The 27,699-nt window shown below is 58.7% G+C and overlaps 1 protein-coding gene across 5 annotated transcripts in view; it reads left to right on the top strand.

The window, feature by feature from the left end:
• Positions 1 to 24,330, top strand: part of ADGRG1 (adhesion G protein-coupled receptor G1) — a 39,254-nt gene extending 14,924 nt beyond the window's left edge. For 2 of the 5 annotated variants that reach the window (XM_032591267.1, XM_030297917.1), the window contains exons 2-14: positions 12,646 to 12,743; positions 13,513 to 13,935; positions 14,556 to 14,688; positions 15,261 to 15,408; positions 15,951 to 16,082; positions 16,437 to 16,553; positions 16,764 to 16,809; positions 17,052 to 17,155; positions 17,931 to 18,049; positions 19,725 to 19,993; positions 20,952 to 21,060; positions 21,461 to 21,729; positions 22,943 to 24,330. In XM_032591267.1, the coding sequence (XP_032447158.1) occupies positions 12,680 to 12,743; positions 13,513 to 13,935; positions 14,556 to 14,688; positions 15,261 to 15,408; positions 15,951 to 16,082; positions 16,437 to 16,553; positions 16,764 to 16,809; positions 17,052 to 17,155; positions 17,931 to 18,049; positions 19,725 to 19,993; positions 20,952 to 21,060; positions 21,461 to 21,729; positions 22,943 to 23,073 (2,064 nt within the window). In that variant the 5' untranslated portion in view covers positions 12,646 to 12,679 and the 3' untranslated portion in view covers positions 23,074 to 24,330. Of the gene's footprint in view, positions 1 to 11,938; positions 12,218 to 12,645; positions 12,744 to 13,497; positions 13,936 to 14,555; positions 14,689 to 15,260; positions 15,409 to 15,950; positions 16,083 to 16,436; positions 16,554 to 16,763; positions 16,810 to 17,051; positions 17,156 to 17,930; positions 18,050 to 19,724; positions 19,994 to 20,951; positions 21,061 to 21,460; positions 21,730 to 22,942 lie in introns of all 5 variants that reach the window. The other 3 variants (XM_030297916.2, XM_030297914.1, XM_030297915.2) reach the window with 3 other exon arrangements.
• Positions 24,331 to 27,699: the final 3,369 nt, after the last annotated feature.

The following is a 27,699-nucleotide window of genomic DNA, read 5'->3' as shown; positions in this document are numbered from 1 at the left end:
GGTACTATGCCCCTGACCAGTCAGACGCTGGGGAGTCGGGATGGCTCAGTGCTGGAACCCCCTGCCGCAAGTGGCACTTTTGGCTCAAATCTGTAGCATCGGGAATTGGCTCCTATTGGCAAGAGGCTTGGAGCCTGCCTGACCCGGTTAGAATCCCAGCTCTGGTCATTCATTCGTGTATTTAACGAGTAGTCATTGAGCGTCTACTGGGGGCCAGACTCCTGCTAGGGCGGGAGCTACAGGTGGTGAGCCAGACAGACAAGACAGGGTAAATGTTGAGAAATGGAGACCAAGTAAGCTAATTGGAGGATCATCTGACAGTGTTGAGTGCTGTAAAGTTAAGAAGATAAGGCGATACGGAAGAGAGTGATGACAGGGAGGATAATTTTGGTTGGGTAATCATGGATGGCTGCTTGGGGGAGGAGATATTTGAAGTAAGGACTGAGAAGAGAAGACACCAATCAGAGAATGGGTCCAGGAAAGAATGTGCTATGCTTCGGGGAAAGCACATGCAAAGGCCCTGAGGTGTGTCTGAGGCTAGAAAGAAGGCTAGTGTGCTGCCGAGTTGGCGAACTCAGCAGGGAGTGGGTGGCATTAAGGTGGAGACAGAGTGGTGTGGGGTCACTAGCTGATTTTGGCAGCCATGCTGCTCCCTGAGCCTCAGCTGCCTGATTTGTAAAAGGAGCCTCATTTTTTGTCCCACACGCCTCCACTCTGGTCGTCAGTGTCAAGACCATTGTCAATGTCTTTGGCAGAGACTTGGCTCAGGGCGGCAATGACCTATGAGCTATTGTAGGTATTTTTGTCATCGCAAGTGCTTGGAGACTTTCGGTGGGACCTGGGATGTTTTGCCTCTGTTTCCCCGCTTGTCGCTGCGGTTAGTGAGCACCAAGTGTGTGTAAAAGGCCAGGGGGGCCCCAACTGCGTCCTCCCCTGGCTCCCCTGAACTGCAGCCCCCTGCCAACTCTTTTTAAGCACAGAATCTTCTGATCCAACAGTGACTCCCTTCTCTGGCGCAGCAGGCTCTAGAATCCTTTCCGGGCGAAGGTTCCACTGAGAACAGCAGCTCCTTTCTTTGCTTTCTTTTCCTCTTCCTCCCGGGGCCAAAAATAGTGCCTGAATGGGACACAGCTCTGGGCCAGCGGCAAGACAATAGCTGCCTCCTGGCTCTGGTCCATGGGTGGGGGAGGAGGTGTGAGGGTGCATGGGCACACCATCCCCCTGGCCCCAAGCCCCTGCTGCCTTTCCCATGGCCTCTGCCAGAAACCACCGCAAAGCCCCTCCGTCCCCTTTGCGTGTGATTGCCAAGGGGGTTCCCCACTTGTTCTGGGAAAGTGTTTATAGCTGCTTGGCTGCGACCCTAGCCCCTTAGCCCCCTGAACAGCGCCACCCTGTCTCTGATCTGCCGCTGCTCCGGAGCCAAAACTCCAGCCGAGACGTCTGTCCCTGGTTCCCTTCCCTGGCCTGTCTGGCACGTGGAGGCCACCCGTGCCTTTGATGTCCTTTCCTCTTTGACTCACTGGCTATGGAGGACTTTTTAGAGGTCACAGTGATGTGCCCTCCTGGGAGGAGGTGAGCTCCCTATCACTGGAGGTGATCAAATTAAGTTCAGATGTCCACTGGATGGGGGGCAGGATTAGTCAAGCATCAGAGGGACATTTGGTCTTGATGTCTCCATGTCTCAGAGGAGATCTTGGTTTGAGTCCCACACCCCTCCTTTGCCAGCTGGGCGGCTTTGACCTGGCCACCTCACTTCCCTGAGCCTCTGCTTCCCCATCTGTAAGAGAGCTTCAACAGGGCTGACCTCGGAGAGTGGTAGAAATCGATCTCCAAAATGCCTGGCGTAGTATCTGGCACATAGAAGGGGTTTCGGAAGCTTTGCCTCTGTTCTCTTCCCTCCCCGCACTGGTACTTACTCTGGATCACAGAAAGGAGAGTCTGACCCACTCCTGGCCCTCAGAAAACTCTCTGAAAGAAAGCCAGGGGGAAGCTCCCCAGGCCTAAGGATAACTCAGAAGGAAGATTCCTGGTGGGGTCTGGCAACTTAGGAAGGCTTCCTGGAGCAGGTGCCCCCCTAAGACTCTTCTAGGGAAGTAGGTACACATTCTGTACTTCTGACAGCCAATGGTTGGTGGGGGAGGCTAGAGGGGTGTCCAGCTTGGGATAAGGTCAAGGCCACAGACTGGCAACTCCCAGGGGCAAATGCAGCTGACAGTAAGCATCTTGGGTGACAAGAGTAGCCCCCACCGGGTCCTAAAAGGATTTGGTTTAAAGTCAGTGCTGACAAACTTAGGCAGGTGGCCTCCAGTGCTCTCTATAACCTCCCCCCGCCAGCTCTCCCTGCTGGACCCAGGGCAGCATCTGAGTCTGGAGACTTGGGTACCAGACAAGTTAGGGGGCTTGTGCCGTGCTGGGTCGGAGCCGGGGAGTGACGTAGTTGCCTTCCTGCAGCTGCCAACGGTTGCCAGGGAAACGGTTGCCAGGGGCTGCTGTCACCTGCGCCCCTTCTCCCGGGCCCGGTGTCTGGGGCTTGCAGCCCGTCTTCCCTGGCTGCCCGCTTTGTTTGAAGCTCCAGGGAGGGGGCAGGGGCTGGGGTGGCTCTGCTTGGAAATCCTCCTCACGGAGACTGAGCCACCTCCCCAGCAGGCAGCAGTCTGCAAGGGAGGCCAACCCTTTGCTCTCGCGTTCGCGCTCTTTATGCACTTGCAGTCCACTCGGTGCCACAAAGGCGGAGTTCCAGGTACGATTCTTCCCCTCCTCCTGTCTTCCCTCCATCCCTCTCACTCCTGGTCCTGCTTCCTTCTCCTCCCCCTCCCCTTCCCTTTTCCTTCTTCTCCCTCCCCTCCTTTACCTCCCCCTCCCCTGCTCCTCTCCTCCTCCTTCCCTTCCCCCTCTCTTTCTTCTCTCCCTCCATCCCTCTTCCCCATCTCCCCTTTCTCCCCAACACCTATAGCTGATGGGTGGGGTGGGGGTGGAGCTAGGTGGCACCAGGGACCCTGGGAGAGTCACAGATGCTACGCTAAGAGGGATTTGTCAATTCGATTCGAGAGCGGCTCAGGAACAGGGAGGAATGGTTGAGAGTAAGGGCCCCACAACCCTCCCCTCGGTCACTCTCTGGGCTCCACCCCCAATGATTAAAGATAAGCCTCTGAGAGGTGTTGGGAGGCTGTGTCCCTGGCTGGGCTGGCAGGAGCCATGCTCCATGATGGGCATGGGGGTCCCCTGGACCCTCAGGGGAAGGGTGTTCAGCTAACCCCAAGGAAACACATTTTGGAGCATCTCTTCTGTGAGTTTTAAATTTTTTTTTCAACGTTTATTTATTTTTGGGACAGAGAGGGACAACGGGGGAGGGGCAGAGAGAGAGGGAGACACAGGATCGGAAACAGGCTCCAGGCTCTGAGCCATCAGCCCAGAGCCCGACGCGGGGCTCGAACTCACGGACCGCGAGATCGTGACCTGGCTGAAGTCGGACGCTTAGCCGACTGCGCCACCCAGGCGCCCCACTTCTGTGAGTTCTAAAGAGAACCCTTTTCTAGCAGTCAGGTAAGGTCAAGGGGAAATGGGCTACAGGGACAAGAGCATCCCTTCTGGAGCCAGGTCCTGGGAGCAGCATCTCGTCTCCACCGCTCGCTGGCTATAGGTCTCAGTTTCCTTATTTGTCAAATGAGCGTAATGGTACTTGTCTCTTAAGGTTTGGGGGAGGATGAGGGTTACTTTGGGTAAAGAGCTTAGAATCAAATCTTGCGTTTCCAAAGAACCTAATTCACGTTGCCTTTGTTACGGGAGGTGGCGGGCACACTGCCCTTGAGGTGTGCGAATGGGGGTGTCGGACCCCGCGGTCCTGGGTGGTGCCTGCCGTGAGAACAGCGAGCTGGATGCGATCCTGGTCTGTGCGTCCGCTGCCCTTCCCCAGAGGGGGCTGGTCCCTCAGCCTTGACCAGGCCCCCAGCCTTGTTGGGGGAGGAGGCTGTGTGTCCCGCTGTCCTCTCAGACAGGAGCGGACCGGAGGAAGAGGGAAGAAAGGCAGGGTTGGTGGCTGGCCTTGGAAATGCGAGGGTCCTATACCCCGAAGACGGGCTTTCTGCCAGGCCCAGCCTAGCTGACCTGTAGCCCCCAGAGCAGGGAGGTAGCTGTGCTGACCTCGCAGGCCTGGCCTTGAGCAGTGTGGGAACACAGATGGGGAAGGAACATTTCAGCCAGACAACTGAGGTCTGCCTGTGGTTTGAGAGGGAAGAGAGTCTGGCCAGGAGGAGAGGGGCCCAGCATCTTCTTTGTTCCTTTCTGTCACCTGGGAGGTAAGCCCTGCCCTTCCCTGTAAGCATCCTGAGGGCCTGGGCTATAGAGAAGACTTTGGCGGGGGGGGGGGGGGGCGGCAGGGACAGGGCTCACAGTCAGCCACTTAACAATGGAGGAAACTGAGGCTCACAGAGGGGACAGGCTGGCTGAAAGTTCCGGGGGCCAGGTCTGGACCTTGCACATCTAACTCCCGCCAACTCTGCTCCGGGAGTCTGCATTCCCTGGGCACGTGCCGACAGTGTGTGCCCTGGGGTCCTAGAGTCCAGCCTCAACTGCTCCCTGGGGACAGGGTGGCGGGGAGACTTGGCAGGGGGCCGCACAACGTGCCGGCAGCACGGAGCTGGCACCAGGGTCCCTGGACTGCCTTTGGGAAATCCTGGCGCCTGAGCCCAAACCCAGCCTGGGCCAGATCTGGGACTCTTCTGATCTCTTCTTTTCTTTAGGTGGCAGGTCCCTATAATCCATTCTCAAATTATAAGAGGCTTTAATTCGCAGCTTCTAAAAGCTCTGGCATGTTCATTTGTCTCTTTCTTTCTCCCTCTCTGCCCTTCTCTCCCTCCTTCCCTCTCAATTCCAGCCTTTTAAGTGTCACAGCTGCTTGAAGCGAGGCTGAGAGCCCAGCTGGCTGTGGCTGACTTTAATGGAATGGCTAACCTGGGGACCGAGCTGGCAGTGTCCCCTTTCCTCAAGAGCTGCTGCTGCCAGCCTAAGGGAGGTGGGATGGGGCCTCACACACCTCCAGCTCCCTGGGGACCTCTTGCCTGGAAGAGTCGAGGATGGTGATGAGTTGCCCTGGGGAACATCACAGCCTGAATGGCTCCCACAGCCCATCTCAGGCTAGCTAATGGCCTAAGAGGGGAGGGGAAGGGCTGGAGGCTGGAAGGGAGGTTGCTGACGGGTTTCTTACGTGTGTGGAGTCAAGATTTTTGAGAGCAACATGTTTCTCATGTTGACAACAGGTGCTCATGCTAAAAAGGATACACCATCACGGTGGGCTGGGAAACTAAGCCCAACCAAGCTCTGTGGATTTTCTTTTTGCAGGACTTATCAGAGCCTTTGATGTGCTAATACATAAGACCAAACAGGGCCAGCAGCATTTCTCTAACTGGGAACTAGCACTTCTTAGAAAGTACTCTGGCAAGTTACTGCTTGGTAAAGACGGGGAGACAGTCTCCTCGAAGGGGTAGGACTCTGGAGACCATGGCTTTGGGGTTGGGAGGCCTTGGGTTTGAGACCTGGCTTGGCTGCTTACTTGCTACGTGATCGTAGGCATCACCTAACCTCTTTGAACGACAGTTTCATTATCTTTAAAGTGGGGGTAATGGGGAGACTGGGGGGCTCAGTCGGTTAAGCATCTGACTTTGGTTCAGGTTATGATCTTGCGGTTTGTGGGTTTGAGCCCCACATCGGGCTCGCTGCTGTCAGTACAGGGTCTGCTTGGCATCCTCTGTCCCCCACTCTCTGCCCCTCCCCACTCTCGTGGGGAGTAATGATAGCACTTGCCTCACAGACTTACGTTGGGGCCTGAGTGATAATTTGCGCGATGCTTTGCACGATGCCAGCACAAAGTGAGCACTTGCCCAATGGAGCTGCCGTCCTCCCTGTCCTTGGATTCCGGGGTTCCTCCCCCTGTGCCAGACAGACCCTGTTCAACCCCACCCGCCATGTGGCGTGGGGCCAGAGTGCGGGGGCAGTGGGGAAAGGGAGTAGAGGCCCGAGGCCCAGGGCATGAGATACATCTCAAGGCTGCCATCAGGGAGGAGGACTGGTGTGTGGAAAGGCTCGGAGGAGGGAACCCCCAAGCCTGGGCTCGCCTCTGGTCGAGTGGCAACTCTCTGTTGGACCCCCTGAGGCCTCTTAAGTGAGTGTTCTGCTGACAGGCTGCAGGGTGTGTGGCTTTGGTAACTGGCTCTTGGGGAGGACTCAGTGTCCTTCTACGTGGACAGACCCTTTCCTTCCCCCCTCGCAGGGAACTCTCTGCTTCTCCCCTTCCTCGGTCTCCCCACAGGGCCAGGGCCCATCTGGGCACGCGGAGGGAGTCGTTGCCTAAGGGCTTGGCTGGACCAGAAGCCGCGGGGAGGTGGGGCTGTGGGGCTGTGCGGGCAGGGTCGGCCCTCCGGCAGGTCTGGTGCAAGAAAGCCAGATTCACCCCAGGCGGTGAGTGGGGCAGTGAGTGGGCACAGCCTTGGCATCCGCCAGCCTCTGGCAGCCAGCAGCTAGCTTCATTTTTACTCTCTTTTATTGTAGACGAATTCCTGACACCTGAAGTCACTGTTTCCCCCAGCCATCCCAGAACACCCTTCCAGGGTGATCCTCCGGCCTAGGTGGTCCCCTAACTTGAGCACAGCTGCCTGTTCCCAGTTCCCAGTCGGGGAACGGGAGCAGAGGGAGGAGACAGTGAGCCCCGGCAGAGTGTGGAGGGCTGGGCGAGGAGGGGGCTGTGGCCCTGGGTCCCACTCAGGACTCCGGGGACTCGCTCTTTGATTTGTTGGATACATGGTGTTTCTAAGTGAGATTTACTTTTTAATGATTTTTTTAAACGTTTATTTATGAGAGGTGGGGGGAGCGGCAGAGAGACGGGGAGACACAGAATCCGAAGCGGGCTCCAGGCTCCGAGCTGTCAGCACAGAGCCCAGCATGGGGCTCGAACCCTCGAACCACGAGGTCATGATGGCCCGAGCCGAAGTTGGATGCTTAACTGAGCCACCCTGGTGCCCCAGTAAGATTTACTTTAATCAAGTAATCTGGAAAGCACCAGTGGAGGGTCTTCAGCCCCCCCAGCCCACCCCTCACAGAGGAAACACCTGCAGGCGTCTGCTCTCTGTTCTGTTCTAACTGCCTTCCCGGCTGCCCTTTGAGGTCTGAGCAGCCCTCTGTTCCTCCCCCACAGAGCTGACCTGCCCCCACTCCCAGCCGCCCCCACTCCCAGCCGTCTTCGGCTTTCTCCTTGCTGCTCTGCATACTTGCACTCGCGTGTGTGCACACGCATTCGCATTCGCACGCATGCTTACACTCGCAAGGTTTCATGCTCACCCACCCTCTCCTTTTCCCTGTCCTGGGTCAAATCCTTCTTTCCTAAGCCCCCTGCACGGGGCTCAGGGGGGTAGCCCAAAGCACCATGCTGCCCCCCACCTTCTGGAGAGCACCTAAGGATCCAGGCTGGAGCTGGAAAGCCGAGCTGGGTCCTCTCCCTTCTGTCTCACCCCCAAGGAGGGCCAGATGGGGCTCACGTCCGAAAACCCACTCCAGCGCTCCCCTTCCACCCATGCCCTCCTGCTCCCTTCTGTCCTTTGGGAGGCCCCTTCCAGGTTCCTGGCACCCTGCTAAACGCCAGGTGAACCGCAGAGGAACACGACATGTCCTTGCCCCCAGCCCAGCCATTGCCATTCAGCGGCTGAGTGATCTGGGGCTGGGCCCCTGTTGTCTCTGACTTCCTCTGTAAAACACGGTTACCGTTAGCCCAGGCTTGTCACCCATGATTCCAAGCCCTCGGAGTCTCAATCCATGGGATGCCTGTTAAAGCCGGACTCCCCACTCCCACCCCGGACCTGCTGCCTCTGATCCTCAGAGTGCGGGGCGTGTGAAATGCATTTTAGTGAACTCCCTGGCATGGTTCTGGCCCTCGGGCGAGTCTGGGCACCTCTGGAATGAAGTCTTGTGGCAGTGGGGACCCTATAGAATGGAGGGCTCCCCCTCCCCCCAGGAACACATAGTTAATTCTGATCGGGACTGGGCGGTTGGGGAACACTTCATGGGGAGGGTGTGTCTTAACTGAGCCCCAGTGGGTGGGTTGGGTCGTCCTAGGGATGGGGCAGGCATTCCTGGTAAAGGGTCAGTCTGGAGGTGGCACCGAGGTGTTTGCGGTCATCAGGGTGTGTGACGGGAAGGAGGAAAGCAGTGGGGGAGCAGGTCTGGGCGTCAGCCCAGCCGGATATGTTGGAGAGGTGCCTGCCCAGGAAGGGTTAACCCCAAGCCCAATCAGGTCCTGTCCACTCGGCTTCCACCTCCATCCTCCGAGGAAATGGGTTTTCCAGGAGCCTGGACTGGGCCAGCGGTGACTCGTGGTTCTACACGGATGGCAGAGGAAGTGACTCAGGCCCCGGGGGGGAGAAAGTGAGCCACGGGTCCCCTGCCCACTGCCCCCTCCCGAATCGTGAGGATGGGCAGGGCTGGGCCTGAGCTGGAGCCAGGCCTCTTGGGGCCAGCGGGGCCCGGGGGTGGGGGTGGGGGTGGGGGAAGTGTCAACTTAGACGAGCCGTGGCCACCCTCCACTAGTGTCCTTGGGGACCTTGGGGACCCTGTGATGCTAACCCATTGTGTTAAGCTGGGCTGGACCGTTCTGTTCTCTGCGTGTGTTTACGGAAGGCCTGAAGTCAAGGGCAGCTGCTCCAGAGTGGGGGGAGGTCTCTCCTGAGGTTTGGCCCCCAAACGCCCTCTCCCAGGCTGGAATTGTCTGCACTGCCGGTGGTCTTGGCCACCCCCCTCATTTTTCTCTCCTTTTTTGAAGTGGGGGGGGGGATCTCCCAAAGCCAGGGGAGCACGTATCTCTAGGACCTCTGCCCGTACCACTTCTGCGAGGAGCCCTCCAGAGCGAGACCCAGGCCTGTATCTTGGCTCCACCTGGAGTGACCTTGGATCGGACGGCCCTTCCCTAGCCTCAGTTTCCTGGTCTGTAGAATGGCCAAACGGTAGGACCAATCTGACACAGCGGCTCTGGGGATTTCACGTGACAGCGCAGGTGACCCCACCGCAGAGATCGGCGTGGTGCTGCTGCTGGGATAGCCCCCCTCGGCTCCCCAGTCCTGGCCCAGTGCTGCGTGAGGTTTCACGGGGGTCTTGCCTGCGGGCCGATGGTTGGTTTGAGGAGTACTTGGTGGCCAAACTCGGTCCCGCTCTGCCGGTCCACAGCTCCCAAGGCCAGGGACGAGGTTCTGTCCACATGGTCTGTGTAGAGGTCCACGTAGGGGCCGCTGGTTGCTGAGTCTGGGGTTCAGCCTCCAAAGCACAAGATCCCTCCCTCCAGGCTGAGCCAAGTGGGGGGCACCCAGGGTGGTGACTAGGGCATTCTGCAGCCCCACGGGAGGTGCTGGGAGAGTGTGGCCCCCGTCGAGGATGCTGATGTGGGCTGCGTGGGGTGGTGGGTGTGTGTACAGGGGGCAGACGGTGGGGAGCCCCCCTGCCCATGGGCAGCGGGGGGAGCGAGGGAGGAGGGTGTGATGAGATGGGCAGTGGGCGGGGTTCTCTGTTGCGTGAAGTGGGGATGGGAAGGTGCTAAGTGAACAAGCTGGGCAGTGCCCTCCCCCTTCCAGGTAGGGGCTGGAATCTTCTCATTGTCCCCAGTCCCACTCTCCTGTCTCCTATCTTCCGTTCTGTGAACAGCCTCGGGTCCAGGCTACGAGGGTGGGGTTTCAGTCTCCCCATTGCACTCCCGGATGGGAAGTTTCATGCTCTAAGAATTTCCTGTCAAGGTGCTCTGGAGGCTGAGCTGGCCAGGGCCACAAGGCAGGGGGCATGGAGGGAGGGAGGGGTGGGAGGAAGGCCGGGGGTTGACTTAGGGTCAGGCGTTAGCTGGTCAGAAAGCACACAGAGTTATTTATCTGACACCCATGGCGCCTACCACATGCAGGGTCCTGTTCTAAGTCCTTTACAAGCATCAGTTCATTTGCAGGAGGCCCAGAGAGGGAGAGTAAGTAGCCCGAGGGCACACAGCAAGTGAGCAGGAAAACTGGAAGTCGAACGCAGACAGTCTGGCTCCAGAGTCCTCTCCACTGCCTGAGAGTGGGTTAAAGGAAGCCAGGCAGACCCTCCCACTCAAATCCCCAAAATGTCCGTGGGGACAACGTTGTCCATTTTGGAGTGGCTGTTGAAACGGCTAAGATGGAGTGGAGACGAGCCTGGAAGTGTCAGGGTCGTGCAGCTGGGCCTGTATCTGTGAGTGAGTCCCTTCCATGGTACTCGTGGGGGTGCGGCCTCGCTCATGCCCCTCCAGTGACTAGAAGTTCTCTTCTTCGTCTTGGCCTTTTTGCTCTTGAAGCTCAATCTGGGAGGGTTGATGCAATGTGGATGATTCTGCGCTGTCCTGGGCCCTCGTCTACCAGTAGCGGGAGCTCACTCTGAACAGTCAGCCGGCCAAAGAGAGACATGGATTTTGGCGAGCCCCATCCTTGCTTGCTGGGTCATGTCAGGAAGCCATCAGCCCTCTCTGGGCCTTGAATCCGAATACCATAACATGGAGATTTAGACCAAATTCGCAAGGGATCCGTCAGCTACGAGTTCACAAGTATAGAGCCGTGGCCACTGTGAGGGGGGCTGCCTGGAGGAGGTGACGTTTGGATCAGGGATCAGAGGTAGACAGCAACAGGGACTGGCAGAAAAGAAAGGGGTCCGGACATGCTGCTGTCTCTGGATGCTGGGTTTCCTCCTGCTGGCCTGAGGTGACAGGAGGCAGTTTCGAAAGGAGGCAAAATGCTCAGAGAGAACACAAGGTGAAATCTAAAAAATCACAACGTGGGTAACAGTGGCCTTTCCCTAAAACGCTTTCATATGTGTTAAAAAGAACATTGTTTTTAAGAAGTTTATTTATTTTGAGAGAGGGCGCACGCCTGCACACAAGCCGGGAAAGGGCAGAGAGAGGGAGAGAGAATCCCAAGCAGGCTCCGCGCTGTCAGCACAGAGCCAGACGCGGGGCTCGAACTACGAGATCTTGACCCGAGCCAAGTCAAGAGTCAGACGCTGAACCAACTGAGCCACCCGGGAGCCCCTCATATGCTTCTTCTGAGGGGTCCTGTGATGCCACTAAGGCAAGATGATGACACGGTCTGAACTGACAAGGTCTAAAAAATTGGGGTTCCCTTATGCATGGTGGGACATAGGAGCCTGGCTGTAGTTTCAGGGGGCCAGGTTAGTTCAAGGGAGGAGACAATGAGCTCCTGCCGGGGCCACCTGTCCCTCGAATGCTACCCTCAAATATTCTGTCTGAAAGCCACCTCATCCTGGAAGCCCCCTTGGCTTCTCCTGAACTTAGACTCCTTGGGTGCACCCAGTTTTCTAGGCTTCCCTTTGTCTGGCTTGTGACGGATGATTGTGTCTGCAGCCACAGCCATATGCAGGGACCCATGCAATGAAGATGCCTGTCTGTGTCTGTCAGCTCCCAGCTCAGTCACAGGGCCGGCTGGCAGTGGTGAGCACCAAGCCGCCTGGCGTCTCTCTCTGAGTGCCAGGCGTGCGGGTTCCCTGCCAGGCCCCACAGTCCCGACCGGGTGAGGAAAGCCCTGGCCTCTGGGTAATCTTGGCCAGGTCGTTTAACCCCTTGGGCTTCAGATTCCCTGTCTGTGAAATGGGCCAGGAACGGGGCCCACTCCACGGGGTTGAAGCGAGGATTAATACAGGCACAGAGGTGCGGCGGGAGAGCACAGGCTGGCAGATTGGCTCCCGGCCAATAGAGATCCTGGGGATTCCGAGGGCCCACTCCACGCTGGGGTGGAGCTGGGGGGGCAGCTGGGCCGTACTGTCAGCGTGTCCTTGTCAGACGGAACGCGCTTCGGTGTTTCCAGCTGTGGGGGAGGGGGTGTGGGGGAGGGCTGGGACCTGGCTCCCCCCGGTGGTCATGACAGGAAGCACCCTTTTCCTCTGTTCCCTGCAGAGGGCGCTGTGGGTGCACCGATGCTTCACTCCATTTCCCTCACCCCTCCAACCGCCCGGCCTTTGTCCCACAAGCTCAGCGCCCTCGGCCCTGTCCTAGAGATGGACCAGGGGCTCCCTCGCTAGCGGAGGAGCGGGTACACCATCCGGCACTGCCTGGAGTCAGAGGAGGCCCTGGCCAGTAGTGGGAGGCAAAGGAGGCCAGGACTAACTGTAGAGGGAGGTGAAGAAGGCTTCCTGAAGGAGGTGTCCTCTGAACTGGGTCTTGGGGATGATGACGGTGAGGTTCCTGGAGGAGAAGCCGGAGGGCCCCCTTTCTACTGCATCTCCCCCAGGCCTGGAGGGGCAGGGTGGTGGGGGTGGTTCCAGGCGGTCCTGGGAAGCCTTTCCCACCAGATTCTGGCCAAGATCACCCCTCGCTGCTGGGTCTGGAGGGCAGTCCTATTGGCCCCATTTTCTGTGACCTACACAGGGCCGTGCAGCAAGTGAGGGGAGGAGCCAGGACTTGAACTCAGCCGTGCTCTGGACAGCGGCCGCCCCTTGAGGCTCAGCTTCTGGCAGCCCTGGCGAGGCCCACGGGCTGTATCCACACTTGCTTCCCCGCCTCGCATCCCACACCCACCCAAGCCACACTGGCTTCCCCCTCTGCAGGGCCGGCCCGACCACCTTGCGGGGCTGGCCCCGGCTAACACTCCTGGCCTCTTTCAGGCGGTGACTTCTCAGGGTGACTTTGGGGAGGAAGATGGCCACCCAAGTGCTACTGCAGACGGCACTGCTCCTGCTGGGTCTGCTCTTCCTGGTTCAAGGTAGGCTATCTTGGAGACGCTGTGGGACCGTTGTGATTTACATTAAAATGCCCCCATGTCTGGGACAGCTGCCAGCATATCCACGAACCCCTTTGGGCAGGCACGGGACTTTAGACACAGTTTAGCAAGTGGACGGGATCTTGCAGAAAAAGGGACCCCTTCTTTCTGGCAGATGCAGCCCCACAGTGCACAGTTTGGGATGGGGAACATGGATTGGGTTTTGGCCCCACTCACTTCTGCAGCCAGAACATCCTGTGCAGTGCACAGCCTGCACAACTGTCTATGGTAGGCATGGCCTCAGGAAGTATTTTATTGCCTTTTTTTTTTTTTTTTTTTTTTTGCCTTTGGGACACCTGGGCGGCTCAGTTGGTTAAGGTCTGACTCTTGACTTCAGCTCAGGTCATGATCTCACAGTTTGTGAGTTTGAGCCTCATGTCAGGCTCTGTGCTGACAGCTCAGAACCCTCATGGGATCTTCTCCCTCTCCATCTCTCTCTGCCCCTCCTCCTGCTTGTGCTCTCTCACAAAATAAATAAATAAACATTAAAAAATTGTTTTCGCCTTTGAAATTATCATTAGTTTTTAGTTCTTTTCATCATTTGTGAGCAGGGCACATTCACATTTTTGTAGACCTTGGAGGTATAGGCCCGTGGAACATGTGTGAGTCCCAGGCACCGGGATCCTGTATTCTGGGCCCAAGGCCTGCCCCCCTCTTCTGCCCCTGGCTGCTCCCTGCCGGAGAGTCCCGTCTATAGTCTTTCCCTCCTCAGGGGCCCGTGGCAGGAGCCCCCGTGAGGACTTCCGTTTCTGTGGCCAGAGGAATCAGACAGAGAAGAGCAGCCTCCATTACAGGCAGACATCAGACCTGCACATCTCCATCAAGAACTCCGAGGAAGCCCTCACAATCTACGCCCCCTTCGCGGGAGCCCTCCCGACCTCCCGATTCTTCCCCGACCCCAGGGGCCTCTACCACTTCTGCCTCTACTGGAACCGCCATGCTGGGAAATTTCATCTTCGCTATGGCAAGAACGACTTCTTGCTGAGTGACCAAGCCTCTAGACTCCTGTGCTTCCGGCACCAGAAGGAGAGCCTGGCCCAGGGTCCCCCACTGCTCGCCACCTCTGTCAGCTCCTGGTGGAGCCCCCAGAATACCAGTCTGCCCAGTGCTGCTGGCTTCACCTTCTCCTTCCACGGTAAGGCGACCTCCAGGCAGAAGGAATTGCACAAAGGCCTTGAGTCTGGGCAGTGGCCTGGGTCGCAGAGCTTAGCTTTGTTCCCGGGCACTGGGGAGCCATTGAAGGTGTCTGAGGAGGGGAGGGGTGTGATCCAAGATGTGCTTCAGGAAGTTTGTGGGAAGGTAGGGGGTGAAGGTAGAGGGGCAAAGTACCATCCAGAGGCTGCAGGGAAGGTCCAGGCGAAGGAAGATGAGGCTTGACCAGGGTGGGAGCAGAGAGAACAGAAAGACAGGACCGGGTGTCAGGAGCCAGAGGCCACACAAGCCCCCCGCCCCAAGAACCCTCCTGGGATGGGCCCTCTCGGCCCAGGTGTGTAGGCAGAAGGACACCTGGGTAGCTGTGTCCCAGCCTACCCTGCTGGGGCTGGAGTTGCGGGAAGGCTCCATGTGGCAGAGCCCCCATCTGGCTGGCTTCTGGGTGACCTCGGGGGACTCCACCCCACGTCTTGGAGCCTCAGTTTCATCCTCCGTAGAACTGGGGTTGGAGGCCTTCAGAGTCATGTGTGGGTTAAATGGGAGTATGGCGGTGTGGCACCTCCTTCACTAGCCTCAGGCCTGTCTGTCTGTCCTCTGCTCCAGATCCCCCGCAGAAGGCCTCCCACAATGCCTCGGTGGACATATGTGAGCTGAAAAGAGACCTTGAGCTGCTCAGCCAGCTTCTGAAGCACCCCGGAAAGACCTCGAGGAGGCCCTCGTCCACCCCTGCCAGCCAGTAAGCGTGGCCCCCAGACCCGGAGGTGGGCAGGACGGTGACCTGGAGCAGGGGACAGGATGGAGGAAGCCTCTCCTGGGGCTGGAACATTCCCTTCATCTTTCCACCTCCTCCTGGAGGAATGGAAACACAGCCCTCAGGCCAAGCCTTTGTCAAAACTATCACACTGAGTCATCCCAGGACGGCCACCCAAGCCCTCTTCCCCGCCAAGAAAGGAGACCTGATGGGCCCGTTTGAGAGCTTGGCAGACTGAGGCCCAGAGGTGGGCAGGGCTCCTCCATGGCCAAGAGGGGGCCAGTCCAGGCAGAGCTGGGCCCGGAACCTGGTGCTCAGGATAGCCTCCCCTTTCCTGTTTGCTCTGATGATCCAGCTTCCTCTCACCCCACCCCTGCCCCCCTGCCCCCCCTCCCGCAGGTTACTCTCTCCTGCGCCAGCACCAGAGGGCTGTTTTCTCTCCCTCCCACCCCCCACCCTCTGCCTGCCTCTTTCCGGTGTATCTGCCTCGTCTCCCCTTCTTGCTCCGTCTCCCTACCCGCCTTGATCAACCTCTCCACCCCTTCTCCCCCTGCTAGGCAGCTGCAGACCCTGGAGTCGAAGCTGACCTCTGTGAAGTTCACGGGGGACACCCTGTCCTTCGAGGAGGACCTGGTCAACGCCACGGTGTGGAAGCTCCAGCCCACAGCCAGCCTCCAGGACCTGCACATCCACTCCAGGCTTGAGGTCAGGAGGCAGGGGCCAGGCTGACCGGGGCAGGAAACAGATTGGAGGCGTGAGCACTCTGGGAGCCAGATGTGTGCTGACAAGGAAGGTCTCCGGCCCAGGGAATACCCTGTTCGTGGCTACCCCATGGCAGAGGACCCTCCCCAGGGGTGGGGACAGAGGTGGGGGGGGGCCGGCATCAGAGGCTCGTATGGCACCCCCGTGTAAACAGAAGACCAGTCCCAACGTGCCTGTGGGTGCGCCTCAGTCTCAAGGCTGCCCCTTGAGGGGCTGGGAGCTGGGAGTCCTCACATCCTGCCACCTGGGGTGCCGTCTGCAGCACTGGCATCTGAGGCCCAGACAGCACGACATTGTGTGAATCCCCCTGGAGCCCTGGGCTCTAACCACAAGGCTCCCCAGCTGGCGCTGGAGCCGAGGACAGGAGGGCTTCCTGAAGGAGGTGGGCTTGGAGGTGGCAGCATCCAGGGAGGTGTTGGGGGTGCGTGTCCAGGAGACCTAGGAGCCCACCGCCGGCTGAGCCCCGCAGGGACTCTGGTCCGCAGGAGGCACAGAGCGAGATCCGGGAGTACTCGGTGCTGCTACCCCGCGTGCTCTTCCAGAAGACCAAAGGCCGGAGGGGGGAGGCTGAAAAGAGGCTGCTTCTGGTGGACTTCAGCAGTCAAGCCCTATTCCAGGTACGGGGCCCACATCCTCGCGCCCTCCCCTGAGGAAAAGCGGTCTTTGTCTGGTGGGGAGGTGGAAGGCAGGCGTGGAGCCAGGCCCCATCCTCCGCAAGTCAGAGCCTTTCCTTGTAAAGTCAGAAAATGGACCGTGACGTGCAAGTCTCCCCCAGAGAAGGCTAAATTATGTTGTTTTCACTACAGTGTAAATGACTACACGTGCAGGAATTTACAGAGGGGGTCTCCGCATGTCGGAGCAGCATGTGGGAGTCTAGAGAAACCAGGAAATTCCTTGGCCTTTCTTCTCAGCCTTCAGGCCTCACCACCACCCCCCACCCCCCGCTTTCTTCCCCCATCCCATATATCTAGGACAAGAATTCTAGCCAAGTCTTGGGTGAGAAGGTCTTGGGTATCGTTGTGCAGAACACCAAAGTAGCCAACCTCTCGGAGCCTGTGACGCTCACCTTCCAGCATCAGCCACAGCCGGTGAGTGGGAGCAAACCAACCAAGGACACGAGGGTCCTTCCTTTTCTGCCCTGCCTTCTGAATCACTCACCTTTAACAAAATGACCCGCTGGCTGAGGGCACCAGACAGTCAGGTGCAAACGGGGTGGTGGCCTGACGCTGACTTCCTCAGCCTGGCCCAGAAAGGAGAAGACTGTGATGGGGTCCACTCTTCCTTTCTTGTCCCGACAGAAGAACGTGACTCTCCAATGTGTATTCTGGGTTGAAGACCTGACATGTGAGTGTGGAGGGGTCCCTGAGCTGGGCAGGCATCTGGAGGAGAAAGGGGGTCTCGGAGGGTGGGGAAGATGGGGTTAACCAGGGAGGGCTTCCCGGAGAAAGGTGAGCTTTGAAGAAGGAATGACGGCAGAGTGGATGTTTGCAAAGGCTTGGAGCAGTGATGCGATCGTGCGTTTCGGGGTGTCCAGTGGGGTCCTAAAGGACTGGGCTTGATGAGAGCCCCACGGAACCCCTCCTCAGTGAGCAGCCCGGGGAGCTGGAGTGACGCGGGGTGTGAGACCATCAGGAGAGAGACGCAGACGTCCTGCCTCTGCAACCATCTGACCTACTTTGCGGTGCTGATGGTGAGCAGTGCTCCTGCCCCGCAGCCATACCACGGGCTGGATGCCAGCCACTTTGCACATACGTGTTGTTCATTCCTCACACCAACCCCCGAGGTGCCTCCTGCCGCCGTCCCATTATGTAGATAAGGAAACCTAAGTTCAGAGAGGTTAAGCAATTCACCCAAGGTCACACAGCTAGTTAGTAAAAAAGCTGCTCTTTATTCCCAAATGTTGGTGCATGATAAAAATGCAGAGCCCTGGCCCTAACTGAGAATCCTAATTCCACAGGCTGGGGCAGGGCCATGAGTACATTTCCAGTGAGCCCTCAAGGGGATACTGAGGCCCATTGTGGAGGCCCTCACAGCGGACTTCAGGGTTCCCGAGGGCACAGAAGCTTTGAGTCCTAGGTTCACCCTCCCAGAATCTTGGGACCCAGCTTCTGTGGGATCGGAGTGGGCTTCCAGCTCTCCCGGGTGTGGGATGCCCAGTCTCTCATGGGAGGCTCACTCTGGTGACGAAGGTTGTAGAAAAACAAGGAGTGCTGGGCCGGAGAAGGGATCCCCTAGTGGAGGGTTCTTGACCGTTGTGAGGACGTGGTGAACGAAAAGTACAGACCCCTACCGCCACCCCCACCCCCCACCCCCCGTCCGAATAACGCAGTCACGGGGCCACGCTCTGCTCAGGTTGGGGTGGCGGTGGTTCATAGACGCCTGAGGCCCAGCCCTCCCCCCGGGGCAAACCCTCAGTGTCGAGTTGGGGACGCTGAGGCCAGCCCTGGCCCGTGTCGTGGACCCAGGTCGCCTCTGTGGAGGTAGATGCCATACACAAGCACTACCTGACCCTCCTCTCCTACGTGGGCTGTGTCATCTCCGCTCTGGCCTGTGTCCTCACCATCGCCGCCTACCTCTGCTCCAGGTAGGGCCTGGCAGGGGCGGGAAACAGGGAGGGAGGAGAACCTTCATTCCGGGACCCCACCACCCCTGAGGCCCACCCTGGGGACTGGCTTGACCCCCCCCCCCCCCCCGCAAAATGTGCCTGCGGTCGCAGGAGCCCTGGGAGGCGCAGTCAGCTGGCCCCGGAGGCTATACGTCCTGCTCAGATCTGTGGTGTTGGGACGACCTAGCACTTACGATCTTCATTTTCTGCCAGCATCGAAAATCGAGAGGGGTGACGTAAAACTCTCGATTTCTGCCTTTGAATAATCAGATGTGTCACTGCTGGAGGCACATGATAATATGATGGTGAGCTTCCCACGGGCTACACACTGTTCTGAGTGCTTTACGAGCACAAAATCGCTTCAGTCTCACAAGGGCCTTATGAAAGAGAGCTCAGAGAGGGTAAGTGATGACTTGCCTGCGGTCACACAGCAAGGAGGTGGCAGAGGCGGCCTTAAACCTAGGCAGGCTGGGTCCAGGTATCTGATTCTGCAGAACCCCTGCAGGCATTCGAGTTTGACAAAGCCTCTCCCATCCCCCGATGGAGGCGGCCGTCACTTGGGTGCCTTGAGGCAGAAGGTGCCCCATGGGAAGCGTTTGGTGGAGAGTGCCTTCGCCCATCCTCAGACCGGCTGGGTGGACAGGTCCGGACCGTCAGTACCAGGCTTGGCCTAATTTGAGGTCCACCTGCAGTCAGGGCCTGGGCCCGTTTGGGCAGAGGGCAGACACTCTAAACCCTGTGGGTGTTCTCGACTGGGAGGAAGGGAGGGTGAGCTGTGTGCATGCATGTGCATACGTGAGCCCACAGCTGTGCACGCAGTGGGTGACAGGGGACAACTGGCAGGCTCAGGGGAGGGCAGGGGACAGGACCACAAGCCTCCCGGCAGCTCCTCATCAGTCAAAAAAGTGCCCAAGGACAAGGACAGGAAACCTCAGGGACTGAGCATTTTATCCGTGCCAGACGCTTTACCCTGCGAAGTGGCCGTCCCCCCATTTCATAGATGGGCAAACTGAGGGTGAGGGGCAAGGGACTGGCCCAAGGTGGTACCTGGAGTTAGGGTGGGTGGGCGAGGCTGTTCTGTTGTGCCCGCTGGAACACGTGGTGGATGGTGCCAGGCAGAGCGCAGTTGGGGGCGTGGGGACCCGGGGAGGAAAGGCCGACAGTGCCCTGGATCATCAGAGCAGGGCTGGACTGTGCACACACACATTTGCAAACCTGAAGACAGACAGGCAGACATGCACACACACACACACACACACACACACACACACACACACACGCACATACATTCACAGCCTCATAGACGCATGATCGTGCAGACAGACAGGTGACACAGAACATGGGTGGCACGGATTCTCCAAACACAGCAGCAAATCCAAAGTCTTTCCCCTCCAACTTTGGGAGCCTCTGGTTGACTCTCGTGGCTGGATTTGTCTCACTGGCTCTGTCTGGCTAAATCTGCTGTTACAGGTGCACACGGTGCCTCAGCCTGTGGCTGCTGGGCACACGGTAGGTGCACGGGGACAAGTGGGGACGACCTAGCTGCAGCCATAGGAATGAGATAGGGTGCGAATGTGTGTGCCCTGGGAAGGCTGCCCCGACCTTCCCAAGCTGGCCACCAGGGTGACCTGCCCCCACCCCCTCCCCTGCGCAGGAGGAAGACTCGGGATTACACCATCAAGGTGCACATGAACCTACTGCTGGCTGTCTTCCTGCTGGATGTGAGCTTCCTGCTGAGTGAGCCCGTGGCCCTGGCAGGCTCCGAGGCTGGCTGCCGGGCCAGCGCCATCTTCCTGCACTTCTCTCTGCTCGCCTGCCTCTCCTGGATGGGCCTCGAGGGTTACAACCTCTACCGACTCGTGGTCGAGGTCTTTGGCACCTATGTCCCTGGCTACTTGCTCAAGCTGAGCATCGTGGGCTGGGGTAAGTTGGTAGAGGGTGCTGGTGGGCCCTCCGGACCTGCCTCTGCTACGTGGCAAGACCCGGGCACCTGGTTCCGCTTCTTTGCTTACCTCTCTGACTGCTCCCTCACCGTTTCCTTTTACCCACCCACCCACCCACAGGTGTTCTTTACCTGGGCTGCAGGTTAAGGTCCCCTTTAGGAAGATGAGATGGTGAGCACTGCCCCAAGAAACACATATTCTCCACATTGCTCACTCTTTTAAAAGGGGGGTTTGCTGACATAGCCACCACGTGTGGATGTGCAGGTTGTGCACTGCTCAAAGGCACCCAGTTGGGGGTGAATGGACTGTAATCCAGTCCTCCACTCACCTAAATCACCCAGGCTGGAAGTGGCTCTGTCTGTGGATCCTCTGAAGCTTCAGGTAACAGATTCCCCATAGCTCTGGCATCTGTCTTTGGCTAAGACAACCCAAGTTACCTATAGCCCGGACCTCTCAGTCAGGCCTGGGCCCAGGGACACATCACAAGTGGATGTTGCACAGGCCCGCCAACCTCCGCATGTCCCTGACCCAGATTGCCACTCCTCTTGTGTTTCTCATCTGGCCCTTGTTTGGTTCACTCCATCGATTTACATAAAATTCCTTCAGAGCTGGCTCTGTGTCGAGATGCAGGTGTTTGGTGGTGGGAGACCACTTCTGGAGAGCTCTCAATCTCCAGCCCATGGACAAGGTCAAGGCCCAGTGAAGGCGCTGGGAGGCCTCCCCTCCCGGTGTCCCCCACCTCTCCCTGCGATGTCCTGCCCCTCAGCGGGGACGCGTGGGCCCTTTCTCCCACGGGCCCCCAGGATGGTGGGGGGGAAGCAGGGCTGGGGCTCTCTGTGGGAAACCCAAACTGGAGCGGCGGGAAGGGGAGGGTCCGAAGGCCTTGCCAGAGGGCAGGGGAGGGTGGGAGATGGAACCCTATGCTCTGCTGCCCTCAGGCTTCCCCGTCTTCCTGGTGACGTTGGTGGCACTGGTAGACAAGAACAACTATGGCTCCATCATCCTGGCTGTGCACAGGACTCCGGAGAGTGTCATCTACCCTTCCATGTGAGTGGCTGTGTGCAGTGGGGGCGGGGAGAGGGGCCTTGGGGTGCAGAGGCCAGAGAGCGGCCTGGGCCTGGGCGACGCTGAGCAGGGGACTCCTGGGTGCCAGGGCTGCTGGAGCCCGGCAGTGGCTGGAGGGTCAGCGAGGGTGAGCACAGGCCTGGATTTGCCCATCGCTCACCAGGTGACCTCGCGCAGCACCTCGGTTTCTTTCCTTTGTGAGCGGGAATATAGGTTGGAGCGGATGAAGGCACGAATTAAAAAGAATTAAAAAGAAAATAAGCCCCCCCCTGTGAGTCAGTCACAGCTCCCTGGCTCTGGGGATCACCGTGGTGCACACCCATGGCCCAGGAAGCACGGTGCGGCCCCGTCGTGCGCTGAGCCCTCCCATCTCCGCCCGCAGGTGCTGGATCCGGGACTCCCTGGTCAGCCACGTCACCAACCTGGGCCTCTTCAGCCTGGTGTTTCTGTTCAACACTGCCATGCTGGGCACCATGGTGGTGCAGATCCTGCGGCTGCGTCCCCACGCCCAGAAGTGGCCCCACGTGCTGACGCTGCTCGGTCTCAGCCTGGTCCTCGGTCTGCCCTGGGCCCTGATCTTCTTCTCCTTTGCTTCTGGCACCTTCCAGCTGGTCGTTCTCTACTTCTTCAGCATCATCACCTCCTTCCAAGGTAGGCACGGAGAAGACCCCACCCCTGGCCTGGGCAGGGTGCCGGTATGTGGAGCACTGGGCAGGGAAGATATGACCCAACCTGAAAGGTTCACTTCTCTGGGCCTCAGTCTTCCCAGGAGGAAAATGGGGGCATCCTGGCCGTAGTTGACAAGTCTTTATTGAGTATCTACTATGTTTTGGCCCTATGTTAAGCCTTGAACTGGCTGGGTCAGGGCCTTCCCTCCATGGAGCTCATCTCTGGTGGGAAAGACCAAGCATGACAAGAAATCATCTGAGGGGCCAAGCAGCCCCCTGCTTGCATGGACCAAGCAGCCATCTGAGGGGATCTCGGAGACTAGGGCAGTAACAGTGGGTGACGTGGTGGGCAGACCATCTGGGCTGGGGTGGGGGCCGCTTTGGGGAGGGTGGCCAGGGAGGCCTCTGTAGGAGGTATCTGAAGACAACGGAAGGGTCCAGCCGGGGAGAGATCAAGGGCCTTGTTACTCTGTGTGTGTTCCTTGCACTGTGGATATCAACACTGTGGGAAGCCCGCTAGCAGTGTGGACGTGCGGGAATCAGATCTACATTGTAACAGAAGCCCAGAGAAGGGTGTGCACGCCACAGGCTGAGGCGGTCCGGCCTAAGGAGAGTGGGCCAGGCCAAGGGAGCAAAGGTCTTGAGGCTGGAATTTGGTCGTGTGTTGAAAGAATAGTGAGGGGGAGTGAGGCGAAAGGGTTAGTGGGGGGAGGGGGCAGTGGGGAGGTGGTGAAGGGAGAGGAGCAGAGGGGCTGGGTCACAAGGGCCTGGGCCTGATGCCACAGGGTCCCTTCTACCTGCACCCCTCTACCATCCCCCGCCCTGCCACGACCGACCGACAGACAGACAGACACATACACATACACACACGCCCCCCTCTGTTCTGGCCGAGAGGTGCTTAAACGCGTAGGCTCTGGAACCTGAACACCACTGTTTAACTCCTGCCTCAGCCAAGTCCCCTTATCTCCCTGGGCCTCAGTTTCCTCATTAGTGACACAAAAGAGTAACAAACAGGCCTGACCTCATAAGGATCTCGTGAGAATAACATGAGACGGGGCCCAGGGAATCACACGGTGTCTAACACGTAGCAGGTGCTCCCCTGGATCACATGGGTGCTGGTAGGCTGGGGAGGGAGGACGGAGAAGGGCAGGGCTGCCCCCAGCCTGCTGACCCTTGTGCCCCCCTGCTGCCCACAGGCTTCCTCATCTTCCTCTGGTACTGGTCCATGCGGCTGCAGGCCCGGAGCGGGCCCTCCCCTCTGAAGAGCAGCTCGGACAGCGCCAGGCTCCCCATCAGCTCGGGCAGCACCTCGTCCAGCCGCATCTAGGCCACCAGCCACCTTCCAGGAGCTGTGTGAGGAAACCGAGTTGCGGCCTCTCCTCACCGCCGCCCGCCGCCCCCGCAGCCAGGCCGGACACTTCAGGGTCAGCCGGGGACTTGAGAAGAAGGCCCAGGGACCTCAGAGTGAGGGGACGGTTGCCCTTGGCAGCCAGACCCCCAGGCTGGGCCTTCTGAATTGGCCTGCAGACTGCTCGGCTCTCAGGTCCAGCTCACATGGGGCTCAGGAGTGGGACCGTCCCGCTGCTGTCCTCGCTGGGGGCCGAAGGCTGTTCTTAAGTCACCGCCGCTGGGCCTGGCCCTCGTGGCTGGCGATGGGAGCCCTCACGGCCCGAAGGTCAGGTCCCGGGCCTGTGAGGCCCGGTGGCAACCTTGGTCCTGTGCCCCCACCCAGGACAGAAATGTGCCATAGCTGTTCTGTCTCTGGTGATCACCATGAGGGCGCTCGGCAGTCCTGTTATTTTAGCCTGAGAGTGGTACTCAGGGCATGTGGGGTTGGGGCAGAGCTTTGAGCCAGACCTCTGGAGGAGAGCCCCCTCCTGGGCAACATCGCCTCTACCTCGGAGCCCAGGGCCCTCCGTCATCCTCCCCAGCCCGCCCTCTCCAGCCCTCCACTCAGCCCCAGGGGGTCCCCTGGGGGCCCCTAGGCCCAATGCTGTATTTTGGGTTGTGGTTTCCAAGAGCTGCCTGGTGCCTGCTGTAAACCTCTATCTACTGCACGGACTTTTGCCTGCCCTTGACTCAGGCAGAGTATAGACATTATGGGCTGGGCCAGGTCTGTCTGTCCATCTGGGCCTTTCTATAAGCTGCATCACCCTTGCTCACCACTGCCAAGCCCATCCCTCACAGGGGCCCTCAGCCTCTCTCGAAGCCCTCTTGTGGCAAGAACTGTGGGGCACAGCAACGCAGAATTGTTTCTGCCCCAGTGCCCCAGAAGACTGAGACATGCTTCCCCTGGTGACCCTGGCCTAGAGCCCAACGTGCTCCTAAAGGGTCGGAGCTACAGGTGTGGGGTTAGCAGAGCCATCGTTTCTTGCTGGGGACCCAGGAAGACTTCCTGGAGGAGGCAGCCTTTGATCTGGATCTCCGCCTTAAAGATGTGGAGGCCTTTCTTTTTAAGTACTGCTATCTCATTTGTCTTTTGAATTTAAAGAAGTAGACGTTTGTTGTAGAGAATCTGGAAACTGTAGAAGAGTACACAGAAGAAAATAAAAATCATCTCTTGTTATCACCTAACAAACCAATGCAAACAGTTTGGAGCACTTCCTTCTGAGCTTCCTTCTGTGCTTCTATTAAGAGTCACTGATACAAACACCCTGGGGCCAATCGGGAAACAGGAATGAGAGAAGAAGGCTGCGTGTGAAAAAGAATCAACCGCTGGAAACTTTATCCACCAGGACGAGTGGGGGATAAATGGTAACTTGGCGTCAGCGTTGGGGAAGCAGTGGGGGTTGCTGGGGTCTGTGGTGGATTAAAGATTACAAGCCCGATGCCGAGGGAGCCACTCAGCTCCAGTCGCCTACCACCACGCAGGGATGAGGGCCCAGGTAGCCAGACCACCCTCCTTTTATGATAAATCAGAAATCCAGCGGCGCCTGGGGGGCTCAGTCAGTTAAGCGTCCGGCTCTTGATTTTGCCCAGGTCATGACCTCACAGTTCATTAGTTCGAGCCCCGCGTCGGGCTCTCTCCCTCTCTCTCTGTCCCTCCCCTGCTTTCCCTGTCTCTGTCTCTCTCTCTCTCAAAATAAATAAATAAACATTTTTTAAAAAGGAAGAATAAAGAAATCCAGGCTGTGGGGGTACAGAATCCCCTGATTTAAAGATTTGGCTCATCCAAAAAATTCACTGGCCAAAAGAAATCAGCTTTGGGACTGAATTCAGCCCTTGGCTGGCTGCGTGATGTATGTAGCCAGTTTGTGGGCCAGTGTGTAGTTGATGGGCTGCAAGAAGAAATGATCAGACTTGCCTCCCATCACTACCTCCAAACTGGTTGCGTCCAGTCTGCTGTGCCCGTGCCACGGCACGGGAGAGGCAGACCAGGTAAGTTTCTGTCCCCACTCAGTAGAGAGCACTGGCGAGTGACCACGGCTACTTGCATCCAGGCCTCACAGCCCAGCGCAGGTCCATCCCAGCCCTCCCCGAGCTTCTGCCCTGCACAGTCTCCTTCCAACGGCACCAGGGTCTGGAGTTGGACGGGATGGGTACAAAGCCACCTTAGCCGCCGGGGGTAGACCGGCAGTGCACTCTGATGGCATGAATGTGGGATCTGGGGACCTGCAGGGACCTCAGCACATGGGACCTCCTTGCACCTGCCTCTTTTCCGGAGCTCCTCTGTTCCTGTCCCCTCTCTCATTGTCGTCTGCCTCCACCTTTTGGCAAGTCCTGAGGACAGAGGGAAGCCTTGCCCGCAGTGACCTGCTTGGGCAGCTCAGAGGGGTCAGAGCCAGCTCCCTCCTCGCAGACTGCTCAGTCTCTCTGAATGAGGGTCACTTGGGGCCCCGTCACTTGGCTAGACCTGAGGGGGGGGGCACCTTCCCCCATCCTCAGGAGGGAAAGAAAGGACTCAGCCCCCTTCCCCAGGCAGATGGCACTCCCTTCAAACAAATTCTCCCACTTCAGAGAATTCTTGAACATTCGGCTCTGGCTTTGAGGCTGGCTCAGGTAGCAAGGAGGGGCCTCTCGAGGGTTGGGTCCCATCTACTTAAGACAGGTGCTAGATGGGCCCCCTGATGGTCCTTATTCCCTGGGCTGTAGGGCCTTGGACAGCAGGACCGCTGTTCTCAGATGGACATGACCAGGTTTGCGTGTGGAGACATTGCTCTGGCATGAGAAATGAATGGATGGAAGTGACTAGAAGGTGAACGCTGGCCAGGCCTGGCCAGGAGACTGGAGCCTATCTGGAGCCATGGGGACAAGCAGTGGAGGTGGCAGAAAGGGAAACTGCAGTTCCATTTGCCCTGGGCTTTCGGGATCCCAGGGCTTTGTCCATGGCTCCAAGGCAGTCCCCAGCCCCGGTGGGGCCCCAGAGGGGTAGCCCTCACTCTGGCCCTGCCCAGCCATCTTTTGCCACTTTCCTAGACCCCTGGTCCTGTCTTTCCAGGTGTGCTGGATGCTCTGGGTCCCTCCTTCTGGACCCTTCTTCACAAACAGGCACCTGTGAGCCCCTTTGAGGGCCCCGGCACCAGGACGGGTTTCCACTGGGGACCCAGCAAGTCCGCACTTCACAAAGCGCTTGTCCACTTTATCACCTCACCTGGCTGCAGCTGGGAAGGAGGCAGGACAGGCCCAGTGGTTCCTGTCTGCCCCGAAGCCTTCCCTGCAGAGGAAATGCCTGGGGTTCCATGCCAGATTCCCACCTGTCACCCACGCCCCACGAGTGACCCCGACATCCTCTCCCCAACCTCCCCCTGGCCCCGCCAGGCCCAGAGGGCCCAGTGGGGGACTGAATCCTGTCTAGACACTGTCCGGGAGGAAGGGGAAGGGGCCAGGGAGGTGGTCCTCAGACCCTCGAGGTGGAGCACATCTAGCTCTGGCCGTGAGGTAGGAGATGCTGGTCCTGATGCACCTTCTTGGTGGGATGCTCTCGGACTTTGATCTTGCAGTGACCGTGGGACCATGCCAAGGGCCCTGGCCTCATCTGCACGGCTTCCTTGGAGTCCCCAGAGCTGGGGCCTGAGTGGTCAGCCCCTCCCCTTCCCTCATGCTGCACTCCATGTGTGTTTGCTGCCCCCACTTCCTGTCTGGGCCACCCGTGACCAGCCGGGCGATATGACAGTAATTGTGAAGAACTGACAGTCGTGTAAGGAGATAGTGATGGTGGCCACCCCCTGCCCCCTGGCCTGGACAATTCCACACGCATGATCTCATGAGTTCTCCGCATGTCTTATGAGAGGCCCCGAGCAGCAGACAGCTCACCCGAGCTCACCCAGCCAGGAAGTGGCCAGGACAGATGTACGCCCAGGCCTGACCAACCCTAGAGCCCATGTTCCTGCCCACCCCGTCCCACATCTCCTGTTATCCAGTCTGGTAGGAGGCAGGGTGGTGCCGGGGCCTCCAGGGTCAGCCCTCTGCTGCTCCCAGGACCCCAGCAGGCATGGCCTTGATCCTGGTCTCGTTCAAGCCATAAGCACGAGTGAAGGAGCCTGAGTACCAACCCCATCCCTGCAGCCAGGCTGTGTGCCTGGTGTATTACAGATGTCCTCAAACCCCAGCATGGCTCTCTGCGGCAGCCCTATGACTATTTGCCTTACAGAGGAAGGAACAAGCTCAGAGAGGCCCCCAGCTTGTGAGAGGAGGGTCTGCGCTCGGTGTGCCTGACTCTAAAGCCGGTGCCCCTTACCATCCCCAGGCGTCCGCTTGGGCCTCTGCGCCCAAGCGGACGCCTGGGCGCGGAGGCCTCTGCGGCCGCTGGACCCCAACTTCACAGCGCCCGGCAGCGCCCCTGGGTGGGTGCAGCGGCCCCCTCTGCAGGCGGTCGCAGAGTGGGGGGAGACAGGAGGGCTGGCCAGTTCCCCACGTTCACCTTTCACAACCCAACCGATGGTGCCATGGAGCAGGAAGGCTGAGAAAGAGGCCACAGGAAGCCGTGACGCTGCGTGGGGGGAGGGGGTGGAGG

This window comes from Lynx canadensis, chromosome E2, assembly GCF_007474595.2.
Source record: "Lynx canadensis isolate LIC74 chromosome E2, mLynCan4.pri.v2, whole genome shotgun sequence".
Taxonomy (NCBI): Eukaryota; Metazoa; Chordata; class Mammalia; order Carnivora; family Felidae; genus Lynx; species Lynx canadensis.
This window is presented reverse-complemented; position numbering and strand designations above follow the sequence as displayed.